The sequence below is a fragment of the Coregonus clupeaformis genome, unplaced genomic scaffold (genome assembly GCF_020615455.1).
Source record: "Coregonus clupeaformis isolate EN_2021a unplaced genomic scaffold, ASM2061545v1 scaf2270, whole genome shotgun sequence".
Lineage (NCBI taxonomy): Eukaryota > Metazoa > Chordata > Actinopteri > Salmoniformes > Salmonidae > Coregonus > Coregonus clupeaformis.
This window is the reverse complement of record NW_025535724.1, coordinates 1-15,815: the sequence shown is the minus strand read 5'-3', so window position 1 is coordinate 15,815 and position 15,815 is coordinate 1. Positions and strand designations below refer to the sequence as shown.

At 48.3% G+C, this 15,815-nt stretch overlaps 1 protein-coding gene across 2 annotated transcripts in view; it reads left to right on the top strand.

Annotated features, from left to right (window-relative positions):
• The window catches only part of LOC121557248 (transcription elongation factor A protein 1), a gene marked incomplete at its 3' end in the record, with an annotated part of 44,178 nt that extends 28,467 nt beyond the window's left edge, over nt 1–15,711 (top strand). Inside the window, 3 exon segments of one of the 2 annotated variants that reach the window (XM_045219324.1) lie at nt 7,111–7,154; nt 10,650–10,861; nt 15,565–15,711. In XM_045219324.1, coding sequence (XP_045075259.1) covers nt 7,111–7,154; nt 10,650–10,861; nt 15,565–15,711 — 403 coding nt within the window. 2 annotated transcript variants of the gene reach the window in all.
• Between the last annotated feature and the right edge of the window lie 104 nt (nt 15,712–15,815).

Below are 15,815 nucleotides of genomic sequence, written 5' to 3'. Positions count from 1 at the left end.
AAGAACTTGTCCATGTAGACCAATTAGGGTTTTGATGGTGATGATCGATGGTGTCAAAAATAGCACTAAGGTCTAGGAGCACCAGGACAGATGCAGAGCCTTGGTCTGACGCCATTAAAAGGTAATTTACCACTTTCACGAGTGCAGTCTCAGTGCTATGATGGGGTCTAAAACCAGACTGAAGCATTTCGTATAGATTATTTGTCTTCAGGAAGGCAGTGAGTTGCTGCGCAACAGCTTTTTAGATTTTTTTTTGAGAGGAATAGGAGATTCGATATAGGCCGATAGTTTTTTTTACATTTTCTTTGGTTTGGCTTTTTCAAGAGAGGCTTTATTACTGCCACTTTTAGTGAGTTTGGTTCACATCCAGAGGAAAGGGAGACATTTATTATGTTCAACATAGGAGGGCCAAGCACAGGAAGTAGCTCTTTCAGTAGTTTAGTTGGAATAGGGTCCAGTATGCAGCTTGAAGGTTTAGAGGCCATTACTATGTTCATGAATGTGTCGAGATACAGGATTAAGAAACTTGAGTGTCTCCATTGATCCTAGGTCCTGGCAGTTCTGAGTGTCTCCATTGATCCTAGGTCCTGGCAGTTCTGTGTCTCCATTGATCCTAGGTCCTGGCAGTTCTGTGTCTCCATTGATCCTAGGTCCTGGCAGTTCTGTGTGTCTCCATTGATCCTAGGTCCTGGCAGTTCTGTGTGTCTCCATTGATCCTAGGTCCTGGCAGTTCTGTGTCTCCATTGATCCTAGGTCCTGGCAGTTCTGAGTGTCTCCATTGATCCTAGGTCCTGGCAGTTCTGAGTGTCTCCATTGATCCTAGGTCCTGGCAGTTCTGTGTGTCTCCATTGATCCTAGGTCCTGGCAGTTCTGTGTGTCTCCATTGATCCTAGGTCCTGGCAGTTCTGAGTGTCTCCATTGATCCTAGGTCCTGGCAGTTCTGTGTCTCCATTGATCCTAGGTCCTGGCAGTTCTGTGTCTCCATTGATCCTAGGTCCTGGCAGTTCTGTGTCTCCATTGATCCTAGGTCCTGGCAGTTCTGTGTCTCCATTGATCCTAGGTCCTGGCAGTTCTGTGTCTCCATTGATCCTAGGTCCTGGCAGTTCTGTGTGTCTCCATTGATCCTAGGTCCTGGCAGTTCTGTGTGTCTCCATTGATCCTAGGTCCTGGCAGTTCTGTGTCTCCATTGATCCTAGGTCCTGGCAGTTCTGAGTGTCTCCATTGATCCTAGGTCCTGGCAGTTCTGAGTGTCTCCATTGATCCTAGGTCCTGGCAGTTCTGTGTGTCTCCATTGATCCTAGGTCCTGGCAGTTCTGTGTGTCTCCATTGATCCTAGGTCCTGGCAGTTCTGAGTGTCTCCATTGATCCTAGGTCCTGGCAGTTCTGTGTGTCTCCATTGATCCTAGGTCCTGGCAGTTCTGAGTGTCTCCATTGATCCTAGGTCCTGGCAGTTCTGTGTGTCTCCATTGATCCTAGGTCCTGGCAGTTCTGTGTGTCTCCATTGATCCTAGGTCCTGGCAGTTCTGTGTGTCTCCATTGATCCTAGGTCCTGGCAGTTCTGAGTGTCTCCATTGATCCTAGGTCCTGGCAGTTCTGTGTGTCTCCATTGATCCTAGGTCCTGGCAGTTCTGAGTGTCTCCATTGATCCTAGGTCCTGGCAGTTCTGTGTGTCTCCATTGATCCTAGGTCCTGGCAGTTCTGTGTGTCTCCATTGATCCTAGGTCCTGGCAGTTCTGTGTGTCTCCATTGATCCTAGGTCCTGGCAGTTCTGTGTGTCTCCATTGATCCTAGGTCCTGGCAGTTCTGTGTGTCTCCATTGATCCTAGGTCCTGGCAGTTCTGTGTGTCTCCATTGATCCTAGGTCCTGGCAGTTCTGAGTGTCTCCATTGATCCTAGGTCCTGGCAGTTCTGTGTGTCTCCATTGATCCTAGGTCCTGGCAGTTCTGTGTCTCCATTGATCCTAGGTCCTGGCAGTTCTGAGTGTCTCCATTGATCCTAGGTCCTGGCAGTTCTGTGTGTCTCCATTGATCCTAGGTCCTGGCAGTTCTGTGTGTCTCCATTGATCCTAGGTCCTGGCAGTTCTGTGTGTCTCCATTGATCCTAGGTCCTGGCAGTTCTGTGTGTCTCCATTGATCCTAGGTCCTGGCAGTTCTGTGTGTCTCCATTGATCCTAGGTCCTGACAGTTCTGTGCAGACTCAGGACAACTGAGCTTTGGAGAAATACGCAGATTCAAAGAGGAGTCAGTAATTTGCTTTCTAATGATCATGATCTTTTCGTCGAAGAAGTTCATGAATTCATCACTGCTGAAGTGAAAGCCATCCTCTCTTTGGGCATGCTGCTTTTTAGTTAGCTTTGTGACAGTATCAAAAATAAATGTTGGATTGTTCTTATTCTTCTCAATTAGGTTGGAAAAATAGGATGATCGAGCAGCAGTCAGGGCTCTTTGATATTGCACGGTACTGTCTTTCCAAGCTAGTAGGAAGACTTCCAGTTTGGTGGAGCGCCATTTCCGTTCACATTTCCTGGAAGCTTGCTTCAGGGCTCAGGTATTTTCTCTATACCAGGGAGCTAGTTTCTTGTGACAAATGTTTTTAGGGGTGCGACTGCATCTAGGGTATTACGCAAGGTTACATTTAGATTCTCAGTTAGGTCGTTAACTGATTTTTGTACTCCGACGTCCTTGGGTAGGTGGAGGGAGTCTGGAAGGGCGTCTAGGAATCTTTGGGTTGTCCGAGAATTTATAGCACAGCTTTTGATGATCCTTGGTTGGGGTCTGAGCAGATTATTTGTTACGATTGCAAACGTAATAAGATGGTGGTCCGATAGTCCAGAATTTTTAGGAATAACATTTAGATCCACAATATCTATTTCACGGGACAAAACTAGATCCAGGGTATTACTGTGGCAATGTGTAGATCCAGAGACATGTTGGACAAAACCCACTGAGTCGATGATGACTCCGAAAGCCTTTTGGAGTGGGTCTGTGGACTTTCCCATGTGAATATTGAAGTCACCAAAAATTTGAATATTATCTGCCATGAAGGAAATAATTCAGGGAACTCAGTGAGGAACGCTGTGTACGTCCCAGGAGGCCTGTAAACAGTAGCTATAAAAAGTGATTGTGTAGTCTGCATGGATTTCATGACTAGAGGCTCAAAAGACAATATATTTTATTTTTTTCGCAACACCTCTGCCTTTGCGTGATGCGCGGGGGATATGGTCACTAGTGTAACCAGGAGGAGAGGCCTCATTTAACACAGTAAATTCATCAGGCTTGATTCATGTTTGTCAGGCCAATCACATCAATATTATGATCAGTGATTAGTTCATTGACTATGACGTGGAAGTGAGGGATCTAGAATTACATAGCCCTATTTTGAGATATCACAATCTCTTTCAATAATGACAGGAATGGAGGAGGTCTTTATACCAGTGAGATTGCTAAGGCGAGCACCGCCATGTTTAGTTTTGCCCAACCTAGATCGAGGCACAGACACGGTCTCAATGGGGATAGCTGAGCTGACTACACTGACTGTGCTAGTGGCAGACTCCACTAAGCTGTCAGGCTGGCTAACAGCCTGCTGCCTGGCCTGCACCCTGTCTCATTGTGGAGCTAGAGGAGTTAGAGCCCTGTCTATGTTGGTAGATAAGATGAGAGCACCCCTCCAGCTAGGATGGAGTCCATCACTCCTCAGCAGGCCAGGCTTGGTCCTGTAGCACCCCTCCAGCTAGGATGGAGTCCATCACTCCTCAGCAGGCCAGGCTTGGTCCTGTAGCACCCCTCCATCTAGGATGGAGTCCGTCACTCCTCAGCAGGCCAGGCTTGGTCCTGTAGCACCCCTCCAGCTAGGATGGAGTCCATCACTCCTCAGCAGGCCAGGCTTGGTCCTGTAGCACCCCTCCAACTAGGATGGAGTCCATCACTCCTCAGCAGCCCAGGCTTGGTCCTGTAACACCCCTCCATCTAGGATGGAGTCCGTCACTCCTCAGCAGGCCAGGCTTGGTCCTGTAGCACCCCTCCAGCTAGGATGGAGTCCATCACTCCTCAGCAGGCCAGGCTTGGTCCTGTTTGTGGGTGAGTCACCGAAAGAGTGCCAATTATCTACAAATTCTATCTTTTAGAAGGATTACTTTATCCTATCCCAGGTATTCCTTAAAGAGGTGGGGTTTCAAATGTCTCCGGAAGGTGGTGAGTGACTCCGCTGTCCTGACGTCGTGAGGGAGCTTGTTCCACCATTGGTGTGCCAGAGCAGCGAACAGTTTCGACTGGGCTGAGCGGGAACTATGCTTCCGCAGAGGAAGGGGAGCCAGCAGGCCAGAGGTGGATGAACGCAATGCCCTCGTTTGGGTGTAGGGACTGATCAGAGCCTGAAGGTACGGAGGTGCCGTTCCCCTCACAGCTCCATAGGCAAGCACCATGGTCTTGTAACAGATGCGAGCTTCAACTGGAAGCCAGTGGAGTGTGCGGAGGAGCGGGGTGACGTGAGAGAACTTGGGAAGGTTGAACACCAGACGGGCTGCGGCATTCTGGATGAGTTGTAGGGGTTTAATGGCACAGGCAGGTAGCCCAGCCAACAGCGAGTTGCAGTAATCCAGACGGGAGATGACAAGTGCCTGGATTAGGACCTGTGCCGCTTCCTGTGTAAGGCAGGGTCGTACTCTCCGAATGTTGTAGAGCATGAACCTACAGGATCGGTTCACCGCCTTGATGTTAGCGGAGAACGACATGGGTGTTGTCCAGGGTCACGCCAAGGCTCTTCGCACTCTGGGAGGAGGACACAACGGAGTTGTCAACCGTGATGGCGAGATCATGGAACGGGCAGTCCTTCCCCGGGAGGAAGAGCAGCTCCGTCTTGCCAAGGTTCAGCTTGAGGTGGTGATCCGTCATCCATACTGATATGTCTGCCAGACATGCAGAGATGCGATTCGCCACCTGGTTATCAGAAGGGGGAAAGGAGAAGATTAGTTGTGTATCGTCAGCGTAGCAATGATAGGAGAGGCCATGTGAGGATATGACAGAGCCAAATGACTTGGTGTATAGCGAGAATAGGAGAGGGCCTAGAACTGAGCCCTGGGGGACACCAGTGGTGAGAGCACGTGGTGCGGAGACAGCTTCTCGCCACGCCACTTGGTAGGAGCGACCGGTCAGGTAGGACGCAATCCAAGAGTGAGCCGCGCCGGAGATGCCCAGCTCGGAGAGGGTGGAGAGGAGGATCTGATGGTTCACAGTATCAAAGGCGGCAGACAGGTCTAGAAGGACAAGAGCAGAGGAGAGAGAGTTAGCTTTTGCAGTGCGGAGAGCCTCCGTGACACAGAGAAGAGCAGTCTCAGTTGAATGACCAGTCCTGAAACCTGACTGGTTTGGATCAAGAAGGTCATTCTGAGAGAGATAGCAAGAGAGTTGGCTAAAGATGGCACGCTCAATAGTTTTGGAAAGAAAAGAAAGAAGGGATACTGGTCTGTAGTTGTTGACATCAGAGGGATCGAGTGTTGGTTTTTTGAGAAGGGGTGCAACTCTCGCTCTCTTGAAGACGGAAGGGACATAGCCAGCGGTCAAGGATGAGTTGATCAGCGAGATGAGGTAGGGGAGAAGGTCACCGGAGATGGTCTGGAGAAGAGAGGAGGGGATAGGGTCAAGCGGGCAGGTTGTTGGGCGGCCTGCAGTCACAAGTCGCAAGATTTTATCTGGAGAGAGAGGGGAGAAAGAAGTCAAAGCATAGGGTAGGGCAGTGTGAGCAGGACCAGCAGTGTCATTTGACTTAACAAACGAGGATCGGATGTCGTCAACCTTCTTTTCAAAGTCAGAAGGAGGATTCAGCAGGGAGGAGAATGTGGCAAAGAGCTTCCTAGGGTTAGAGGCAGATGCTTGGAATTTAGAGTGGTAGAAAGTGGCCTTAGCAGCAGACTACTACTACTACTACTACTACTACCAAGATTAAACCGCAGCCTGTCGTTTCAAATGGGAACAAATGAGTCATAGTGGACAAGCATGAGCTAGCCAGATCCTATTGGATAGATCAGATCCTATTCTAGCAGATACAGTGGATTCGGAAAGCATTCAGACCCCTTAACCTTTTCCACTTTTTGTTACGTTAGTCTTATTCTAAAATGGATTACATTGTTTTCCCCCCTCATCAATCTACACACAATACCCCATAAAAACTGGTTTTTTGAAATACTGAAATATCACATTTACTTAAGTATTCAGACCCTTTACTCAGTACTTTGTTGATGCACCTTTGGCAGCGATTACAGCCTCGAGTCTTCTTGGGTATGATGCTACAAGCTTGTACTACTACTACTACTACTACTACTACTACTACTACTACTACTACTACTACTACTACTACTACACTACTCTACTTCTAATACTACACTACTACTACACAGTATTCTACTGGTACTACTACTACTACTACTACTACTACTACTACTATACTACTATACTACTACTACTAGTACTACTACACTACTCTACTTCTAATACTACATTACTACTACACAGTATTCTACTGGTACTACTACACTACTACTACTACTACTACTAGTACTACTACACTACTCTACTTCTAATACTACATTACTACTACACAGTATTCTACTGGTACTACTACACTACTACTACTACTACTACTACTACTACTACTATACTACTACTACTACTAGTACTACTACACTACTCTACTTCTAATACTACATTACTACTACACAGTATTCTACTGGTACTACTACACTACTACTACTACTACTATACTACTACTACTAGTACTACTACACTACTCTACTTCTAATACTACATTACTACTACACAGTATTCTACTGGTACTACTACACTACTACTACTACTATACTACTACTACTCTACACTCTACTACTACACTATTCTACTACCACACCAGTATGGTTCTCCCTCTCATGGCAGTCTTGAACCACAAGAAGAGGTAGGGAGCTAGCTACACCATTTGGCTAAAGACACCTGATAACATGGCTGTTGTTGTTGTTTGCTCCAGTAATGACTCCAGCAGTAAGAGTGAGCCTGTTGAGGTGATGCCCTCTATCTCCCTGATCTCCACGTTCCCCCAAGCCCCCTCTACCTCTGACTCCGTCAGGATCAAGTGTCGCGAGATGCTGTCCCAGGCGCTACAGGCTGGAGGTAAGACCTAACACTACTGCACTGGTTCGATACCCATCACTCTACTGTACTGGTTCGATACCCAACACCCTACTGTACTGGTTCTAGACCCAACACCCTACTGTACTGGTTCTAGACCTAACACTACTGTACTGGTTCGATACCCAACACCCTACAGTACTGGTTCTAGACCCAACACCCTACTGTACTGGTTCTAGACCTAACACTACTGTACTGGTTCGATACCCAACACCCTACAGTACTGGTTCTAGACCCAACACACTACTGTACTGGTTCTAGACCCAACACTACTGTACTGGTTCTAGACCCAACACCCTACTGTACTGGTTCTAGACCTAACACTACTGTACTGGTTCTAGACCCAACACCCTACTGTACGGGTTCTAGACCCAACACTCTACTGTATGGGTTCTAGACCCAACACCCTACAGTACTGGTTCTAGACCCAACACTCTACTGTACTGGTTCTAGACCCAACACCCTACTGTACGGGTTCTAGACCCAACACCCTACAGTACTGGTTCTAGACCTAACACTCTACTGTACTGGTTCTAGACCTAACACCCTACTGTACTGGTTCTAGACCTAACACTCTACTGTACTGGTTCTAGACCCAACACCCTACTGTACGGGTTCTAGACCCAACACCCTACTGTACTGGTTCTAGACCCAACACCCTACTGTACTGGTTCTAGACCCAACACTCTACTGTACGGGTTCTAGACCCAACACCCTACTGTACGGGTTCTAGACCCAACACCCTACTATACTGGTTCTAGACCAACACCCTACTGTACTGGTTCTAGACCCAACACCCTACTGTACTGGTTCTAGACCTAACACTCTACTGTACTGGTTCTAGACCTAACACCCTACTGTACTGGTTCTAGGACCTTGTGAAGATGCTGGAGGAAACGGGTACAAAAGTATCTATATCCACAGTAAAACAAGTCCTACAGTGGGGGAAAAAAGTATTTAGTCAGCCACCAATTGTGCAAGTTCTCCCACTTAAAAAGATTAGAGAGGCCTGTAATTTTCATCATTGGTACACGTCAACTATGACAGACAAAATGAGAGAAAAAAATTCCAGAAAATCACATTGTAGGATTTTTTATGAATTTATTTGCAAATTATGGTGGAAAATAAGTATTTGGTCACCTACAAACAAGCAAGATTTCTGGCTCTCACAGACCTGTAACTTCTTCTTTAAGAGGCTCCTCTGTCCTCCACTCGTTACCTGTATTAATGGCAACTGTTTGAACTTGTTATCAGTATAAAAGACACCTGTCCACAACCTCAAACAGTCACACTCCAAACTCCACTATGGCCAAGACCAAAGAGCTGTGAAAGGACACCAGAAACAAAATTGTAGACCTGCACCAGGCTGGGAAGACTGAATCTGCAATAGGTAAGCAGCTTGGTTTGAAGAAATCAACTGTGGGAGCAATTATTAGGAAATGGAAAACCTACAAGACCACTGATAATCTCCCTCGATCTGGGGCTCCACGCAAGATCTCACCCCGTGTGGTCAAAATGATCACAAGAACGGTGAGCAAAAATCCCAGAACCACACGGGGGGACCTAGTGAATGACCTGCAGAGAGCTGGGACCAAAGTAACAAAGCCTACCATCAGTAACACACTACGCCGCCAGGGACTCAAATCCTGCAGTGCCAGACGTGTCCCCCTGCTTAAGCCAGTACATGTCCAGGCCCGTCTGAAGTTTGCTAGAGTGCATTTGGATGATCCAGAAGAGGATTGGGAGAATGTCATATGGTCAGATGAAACCAAAATATAACTTTTTGGTAAAAACTCAACTCGTCGTGTTTGGAGGACAAAGAATGCTGAGTTGCGTCCAAAGAACACCATACCTACTGTGAAGCATGGGGGTGGAAACATCATGCTTTGGGGCTGTTTTTCTGCAAAGGGACCAGGACGACTGATCCGTGTAAAGGAAAGAATGAATGGGGCCATGTATCGTGAGATTTTTAGTGAAAACCTCCTTCCGTCAGCAAGGGCATTGAAGATGAAACGTGGCTGGGTCTTTCAGCATGACAATGATCCCAAACACACCGCCCGGGCAACGAAGGAGTGGCTTCGTAAGAAGCATTTCAAGGTCCTGGAGTGGCCTAGCCAGTCTCCAGATCTCAACCCCATAGAAAATCTTTGGAGGGGAGTTGAAAGTCCGTGTTGCCCAGCGACAGCCCCAAAACATCACTGCTCTAGAGGAGATCTGCATGGAGGAATGGCCCAAAATACCAGCAACAGTGTGTGAAAACCTTGTGAAGACTTACAGAAAACGTTTGACCTGTGTCATTGCCAACAAAGGGTATATAACAAAGTATTGAGAAACTTTTGTTGTTGACCAAATACTTATTTTCCACCATAATTTGCAAATAAATTCATTAAAAATCCTACAATGTGATTTTCTGGAGAAAAAAAAATCTCATTTTGTCTGTCATAGTTGACGTGTACCTATGATGAAAATTACAGGCCTCTCATATCTTTTTAAGTGGGAGAACTTGCACAATTGGTGGCTGACTAAATACTTTTTTCCCCCACTGTATATCGACATAACCTGAAAGGCCGCTCAGCAAGGAAGAAGCCACTGCTCCAAAACCACCATAAAAAAGCCAGACTATGGTTTGCAACTGCACATGGGGACAAAGATCGTACTTTTTGGAGAAATGTCCTCTAGTCTGATGAAACAAAAATAGAACTTGTTTGGCCATAATGACCATCGTTATGTTTGGAGGAAAAAGGGGGTTACTTGCAAGCCGAAGAACTCCATCCCAACCGTGAAGCACGGGGGTGGCAGCATCATGCTGTGGGGGTGCTTTGCTGCAGGAGAGACTGGTGCACTTCACAAAATAGATGGCATCATGAGGAAGGAAAGTTATGTGGATATATTGAAGCAACATCTCAAGACATCAGTCAGGAAGTTAAAGCTTGGTCACATCACAAAGTCCTGACCTCAATCCTATAGAACATTTGTGGGCAGAACTGAAAAGGCGTGTGCGAGCAAGGAGGCCTACAAACCTGACTCAGTTACACCAGCTCTGTCAGGAGGAATGGGCCAAAATTCACCCAACTTAGTGTGGGAAGCTTGTGGAAGGCTACCTGAAATGTTTGACCCAAGTTAAACAATTTAAAGGCAATGCAACCAAATAATAATTGATTGTATGTAAACTTCTGACCCACTGGGAATGTGACGAAAGAAATAAAAGCTTAAATAAATCATTCTCTCTACTATTATTCTGACATTTCACATTCATAAAATAAAGTGGTGATCCTAACTGACCTAAGACAGGGAATTTTTACTAGGATTAAATGTCAGGAATTGTGAAAAACTGAGTTTAAATGTATTTGGCTAAGGTGTATGTAAACTTCCGACTTCAACTTTACATCATACTGTGCAGTGTAGAGTGGGGTGTGTAAGAATAGCTGTTTGATTAGTCCACCTGACGTCAGTGTCTCTGTCTCTCCTCTCCTCCAGACGACTACATCGCTATAGGAGCTGACTGTGATGAACTGGGAGCTCAGATTGAGGAATATATCTTCTGTGAGTTTAAGAACACAGACCCCAAATATAAGAACCGTGTCAGGAGTCGCATCGCCAACCTGAAGGACATCAAGAACCCCAACCTCAGGAAGAGTGTTCTCTGTGGGAATGTTTCCCCCGACCGCATGGCCAAGATGACCGCTCAGGTAGGCTACCTAACCCTGACCCCTAGCCCCAACCTCAGGAAGAGTGTTCTCTGTGGGAATGTTTCCCCCGACCGCATGGCCAAGATGACCGCTCAGGTAGGCTACCTAACCCTGACCCCTAACCCCAACCTCAGGAAGAGTGTTCTCTGTGGGAATGTTTCCCCGACCGCATGGCCAAGATGACCGCTCAGGTAGGCTACCTAACCCTGACCCCTAGCCCCAACCTCAGGAAGAGTGTTCTCTGTGGGAATGTTTCCCCCGACCGCATGGCCAAGATGACCGCTCAGGTAGGCTACCTAACCCTGACCCCTAACCCCAACCTCAGGAAGAGTGTTCTCTGTGGGAATGTTTCCCCCGACCGCATGGCCAAGATGACCGCTCAGGTAGGCTACCTAACCCTGACCCCTAACCCCAACCTCAGGAAGAGTGTTCTCTGTGGGAATGTCTCCCCCGACCGCATGGCCAAGATGACCGCTCAGGTAGGCTACCTAACCCTGACCCCCTAACCCCAACCTCAGGAAGAGTGTTCTCTGTGGGAATGTTTCCCCGACCGCATGGCCAAGATGACCGCTCAGGTAGGCTACCTAACCCTGACCCCTAACCCCAACCTCAGGAAGAGTGTTCTCTGTGGGAATGTCTCCCCCGACCGCATGGCCAAGATGACCGCTCAGGTAGGCTACCTAACCCTGACCCCTAACCCCAACCTCAGGAAGAGTGTTCTCTGTGGGAATGTTTCCCCCGACCGCATGGCCAAGATGACCGCTCAGGTAGGCTACCTAACCCTGACCCCTAACCCCAACCTCAGGAAGAGTGTTCTCTGTGGGAATGTTTCCCCCGACCGCATGGCCAAGATGACCGCTCAGGTAGGCTACCTAACCCTGACCCCTAACCCCAACCTCAGGAAGAGTGTTCTCTGTGGGAATGTCTCCCCCGACCGCATGGCCAAGATGACCGCTCAGGTAGGCTACCTAACCCTGACCCCTAACCCCAACCTCAGGAAGAGTGTTCTCTGTGGGAATGTCTCCCCCGACCGCATGGCCAAGATGACCGCTCAGGTAGGCTACCTAACCCTGACCCCAAACCCCAACCTCAGGAAGAGTGTTCTCTGTGGGAATGTCTCCCCGACCGCATGGCCAAGATGACCGCTCAGGTAGGCTACCTAACCCTGACCCCTAACCCCAACCTCAGGAAGAGTGTTCTCTGTGGGAATGTCTCCCCCGACCGCATGGCCAAGATGACCGCTCAGGTAGGCTACCTAACCCTGACCCCTAACCCCAACCTCAGGAAGAGTGTTCTCTGTGGGAATGTTTCCCCCGACCGCATGGCCAAGATGACCGCTCAGGTAGGCTACCTAACCCTGACCCCTAACCCCAACCTCAGGAAGAGTGTTCTCTGTGGGAATGTTTCCCCCGACCGCATGGCCAAGATGACCGCTCAGGTAGGCTACCTAACCCTGACCCCTAACCCCAACCTCAGGAAGAGTGTTCTCTGTGGGAATGTTTCCCCCGACCGCATGGCCAAGATGACCGCTCAGGTAGGCTACCTAACCCTGACCCCTAACCCCAACCTCAGGAAGAGTGTTCTCTGTGGGAATGTTTCCCCCGACCGCATGGCCAAGATGACCGCTCAGGTAGGCTACCTAACCCTGACCCCTAACCCCAACCTCATGAAGAGTGTTCTCTGTGGGAATGTTTCCCCCGACCGCATGGCCAAGATGACCGCTCAGGTAGGCTACCTAACCCTGACCCCTAACCCCAACCTCAGGAAGAGTGTTCTCTGTGGGAATGTTTCCCCCGACCGCATGGCCAAGATGACCGCTCAGGTAGGCTACCTAACCCTGACCCCTAACCCCAACCTCAGGAAGAGTGTTCTCTGTGGGAATGTTTCCCCGACCGCATGGCCAAGATGACCGCTCAGGTAGGCTACCTAACCCTGACCCCTAACCCCAAACTCAGGAAGAGTGTTCTCTGTGGGAATGTCTCCCCCGACCGCATGGCCAAGATGACCGCTCAGGTAGGCTACCTAACCCTGACCCCTAAACCCCAACCTCAGGAAGAGTGTTCTCTGTGGGAATGTTTCCCCCGACCGCATGGCCAAGATGACCGCTCAGGTAGGCTACCTAACCCTGACCCCTAAACCCTGACATCTAACCTCTACCATAACCCTTGACCTCTAACCCTTACCATTAGACCGCATGGCCAAGATGACCGCTGAGGTACCGTACACTTAACCCCTACCATTAACCTCTGACCCTAACGTGTTCTGTGCTAACAGGAGATGGCTAGTGATGAGCTGAAGCTGATCAGGAAGAACCTGACCCCTGACCCTAACCCTAACATCTTCCTGCTAACAGGAGATGGCTAGTGATGAGCTAAAGCTGATAAGAACCTGACCCCTGACCCTAACCCTAACATCTTCCTGCTAACAGGAGATGGCTAGTGATGAGCTAAAGCTGATAATAACCTGACCCCTGACCCTAACCCTAATGTCTTCCTGTTAACAGGAGATGGCTAGTGATGAGCTAAAGCTGATAAGAACCTGACCCCTGACCCTAACCCTAACATCTTCCTGCTAACAGGAGATGGCTAGTGATGAGCTAAAGCTGATAATAACCTGACCCCTGACCCTAACCCTAATGTCTTCCTGTTAACAGGAGATGGCTAGTGATGAGCTGAAGCTGATAAGAACCTGACCCCTGACCCTAACCCTAATGTCTTCCTGCTAACAGGAGATGGCTAGTGATGAGCTAAAGCTGATCAGGAAGAACCTGACCCCTGACCCTAACCCTAATGTCTTCCTGCTAACAGGAGATGGCTAGTGATGAGCTAAAGCTGATAAGAACCTGACCCCTGACCCCTAACCCTAATGTCTTCCTGCTAACAGGAGATGGCTAGTGATGAGCTAAAGCTGATAATAACCTGACCCCTGACCCTAACCCTAACATCTTCCTGCTAACAGGAGATGGCTAGTGATGAGCTAAAGCTGATAAGAACCTGACCCCTGACCCTAACCCTAACATCTTCCTGCTAACAGGAGATGGCTAGTGATGAGCTAAAGCTGATAAGAACCTGACCCCTGACCCTAACCCTAACATCTTCCTGCTAACAGGAGATGGCTAGTGATGAGCTGAAGCTGATAAGAACCTGACCCCTGACCCTAACCCTAATGTCTTCCTGCTAACAGGAGATGGCTAGTGATGAGCTAAAGCTGATCAGGAAGAACCTGACCCCTGACCCTAACCCTAATGTCTTCCTGCTAACAGGAGATGGCTAGTGATGAGCTAAAGCTGATAAGAACCTGACCCCTGACCCTAACCCTAATGTCTTCCTGCTAACAGGAGATGGCTAGTGATGAGCTAAAGCTGATAATAACCTGACCCCTGACCCTAACCCTAACATCTTCCTGCTAACAGGAGATGGCTAGTGATGAGCTAAAGCTGATAAGAACCTGACCCCTGACCCTAACCCTAACATCTTCCTGCTAACAGGAGATGGCTAGTGATGAGCTAAAGCTGATAAGAACCTGACCCCTGACCCTAACCCTAACATCTTCCTGCTAACAGGAGATGGCTAGTGATGAGCTGAAGCTGATAAGAACCTGACCCCTGACCCTAACCCTAATGTCTTCCTGCTAACAGGAGATGGCTAGTGATGAGCTAAAGCTGATCAGGAAGAACCTGACCCCCTGACCCTAACCCTAATGTCTTCCTGCTAACAGGAGATGGCTAGTGATGAGCTAAAGCTGATAAGAACCTGACCCCTGACCCTAACCCTAATGTCTTCCTGCTAACAGGAGATGGCTAGTGATGAGCTAAAGCTGATAATAACCTGACCCCTGACCCTAACCCTAACATCTTCCTGCTAACAGGAGATGGCTAGTGATGAGCTAAAGCTGATAATAACCTGACCCCTGACCCTAACCCTAATGTCTTCCTGCTAACAGGAGATGGCTAGTGATGAGCTAAAGCTGATAAGAACCTGACCCCTGACCCTAACCCTAACATCTTCCTGCTAACAGGAGATGGCTAGTGATGAGCTAAAGCTGATAATAACCTGACCCCTGACCCTAACCCTAATGTCTTCCTGCTAACAGGAGATGGCTAGTGATGATCTGAAGCTGATAATAACCTGACCCCTGACCCTAACCCTAATGTCTTCCTGTTAACAGGAGATGGCTAGTGATGAGCTGAAGCTGATAAGAACCTGACCCCTGACCCTAACCCTAATGTCTTCCTGCTAACAGGAGATGGCTAGTGATGAGCTGAAGCTGATCAGGAAGAACCTGACCCCTGACCCTAACCCTAATGTCTTCCTGCTAACAGGAGATGCTAGTGATGAGCTGAAGCTGATCAGGAAGAACCTGACCCCTGACCCTAACCTTAATGTCTTCCTGCTAACAGGAGATGGCTAGTGATGAGCTGAAGCTGATAAGAACCTGACCCCTGACCCTAACCCTAATGTCTTCCTGCTAACAGGAGATGGCTAGTGATGAGCTGAAGCTGATAAGAACCTGACCCCTGACCCTAACCCTAATGTCTTCCTGCTAACAGGAGATGGCTAGTGATGAGCTAAAGCTGATCAGGAAGAACCTGACCCCTGACCCTAACCCTAACATCTTCCTGCTAACAGGAGATGGCTAGTGATGAGCTAAAGCTGATAAGAACCTGACCCCTGACCCTAACCCTAATGTCTTCCTGCTAACAGGAGATGGCTAGTGATGAGCTAAAGCTGATCAGGAAGAACCTGACCAAAGAAGCCATCAGAGATCACCAGGTGTCCCAGACTGGAGGAACCCAGACCGACCTGTTCACCTGCGGCAAGTGCAAGAAGAAGAGGTGCACCTACACTCAGGTAATATACCATCCACTATATAATACACCTCCTCAGGTAATATACCATCTACTATATAATACACCTCCTCAGGTAATATACCATCTACTATATAATACACCTCA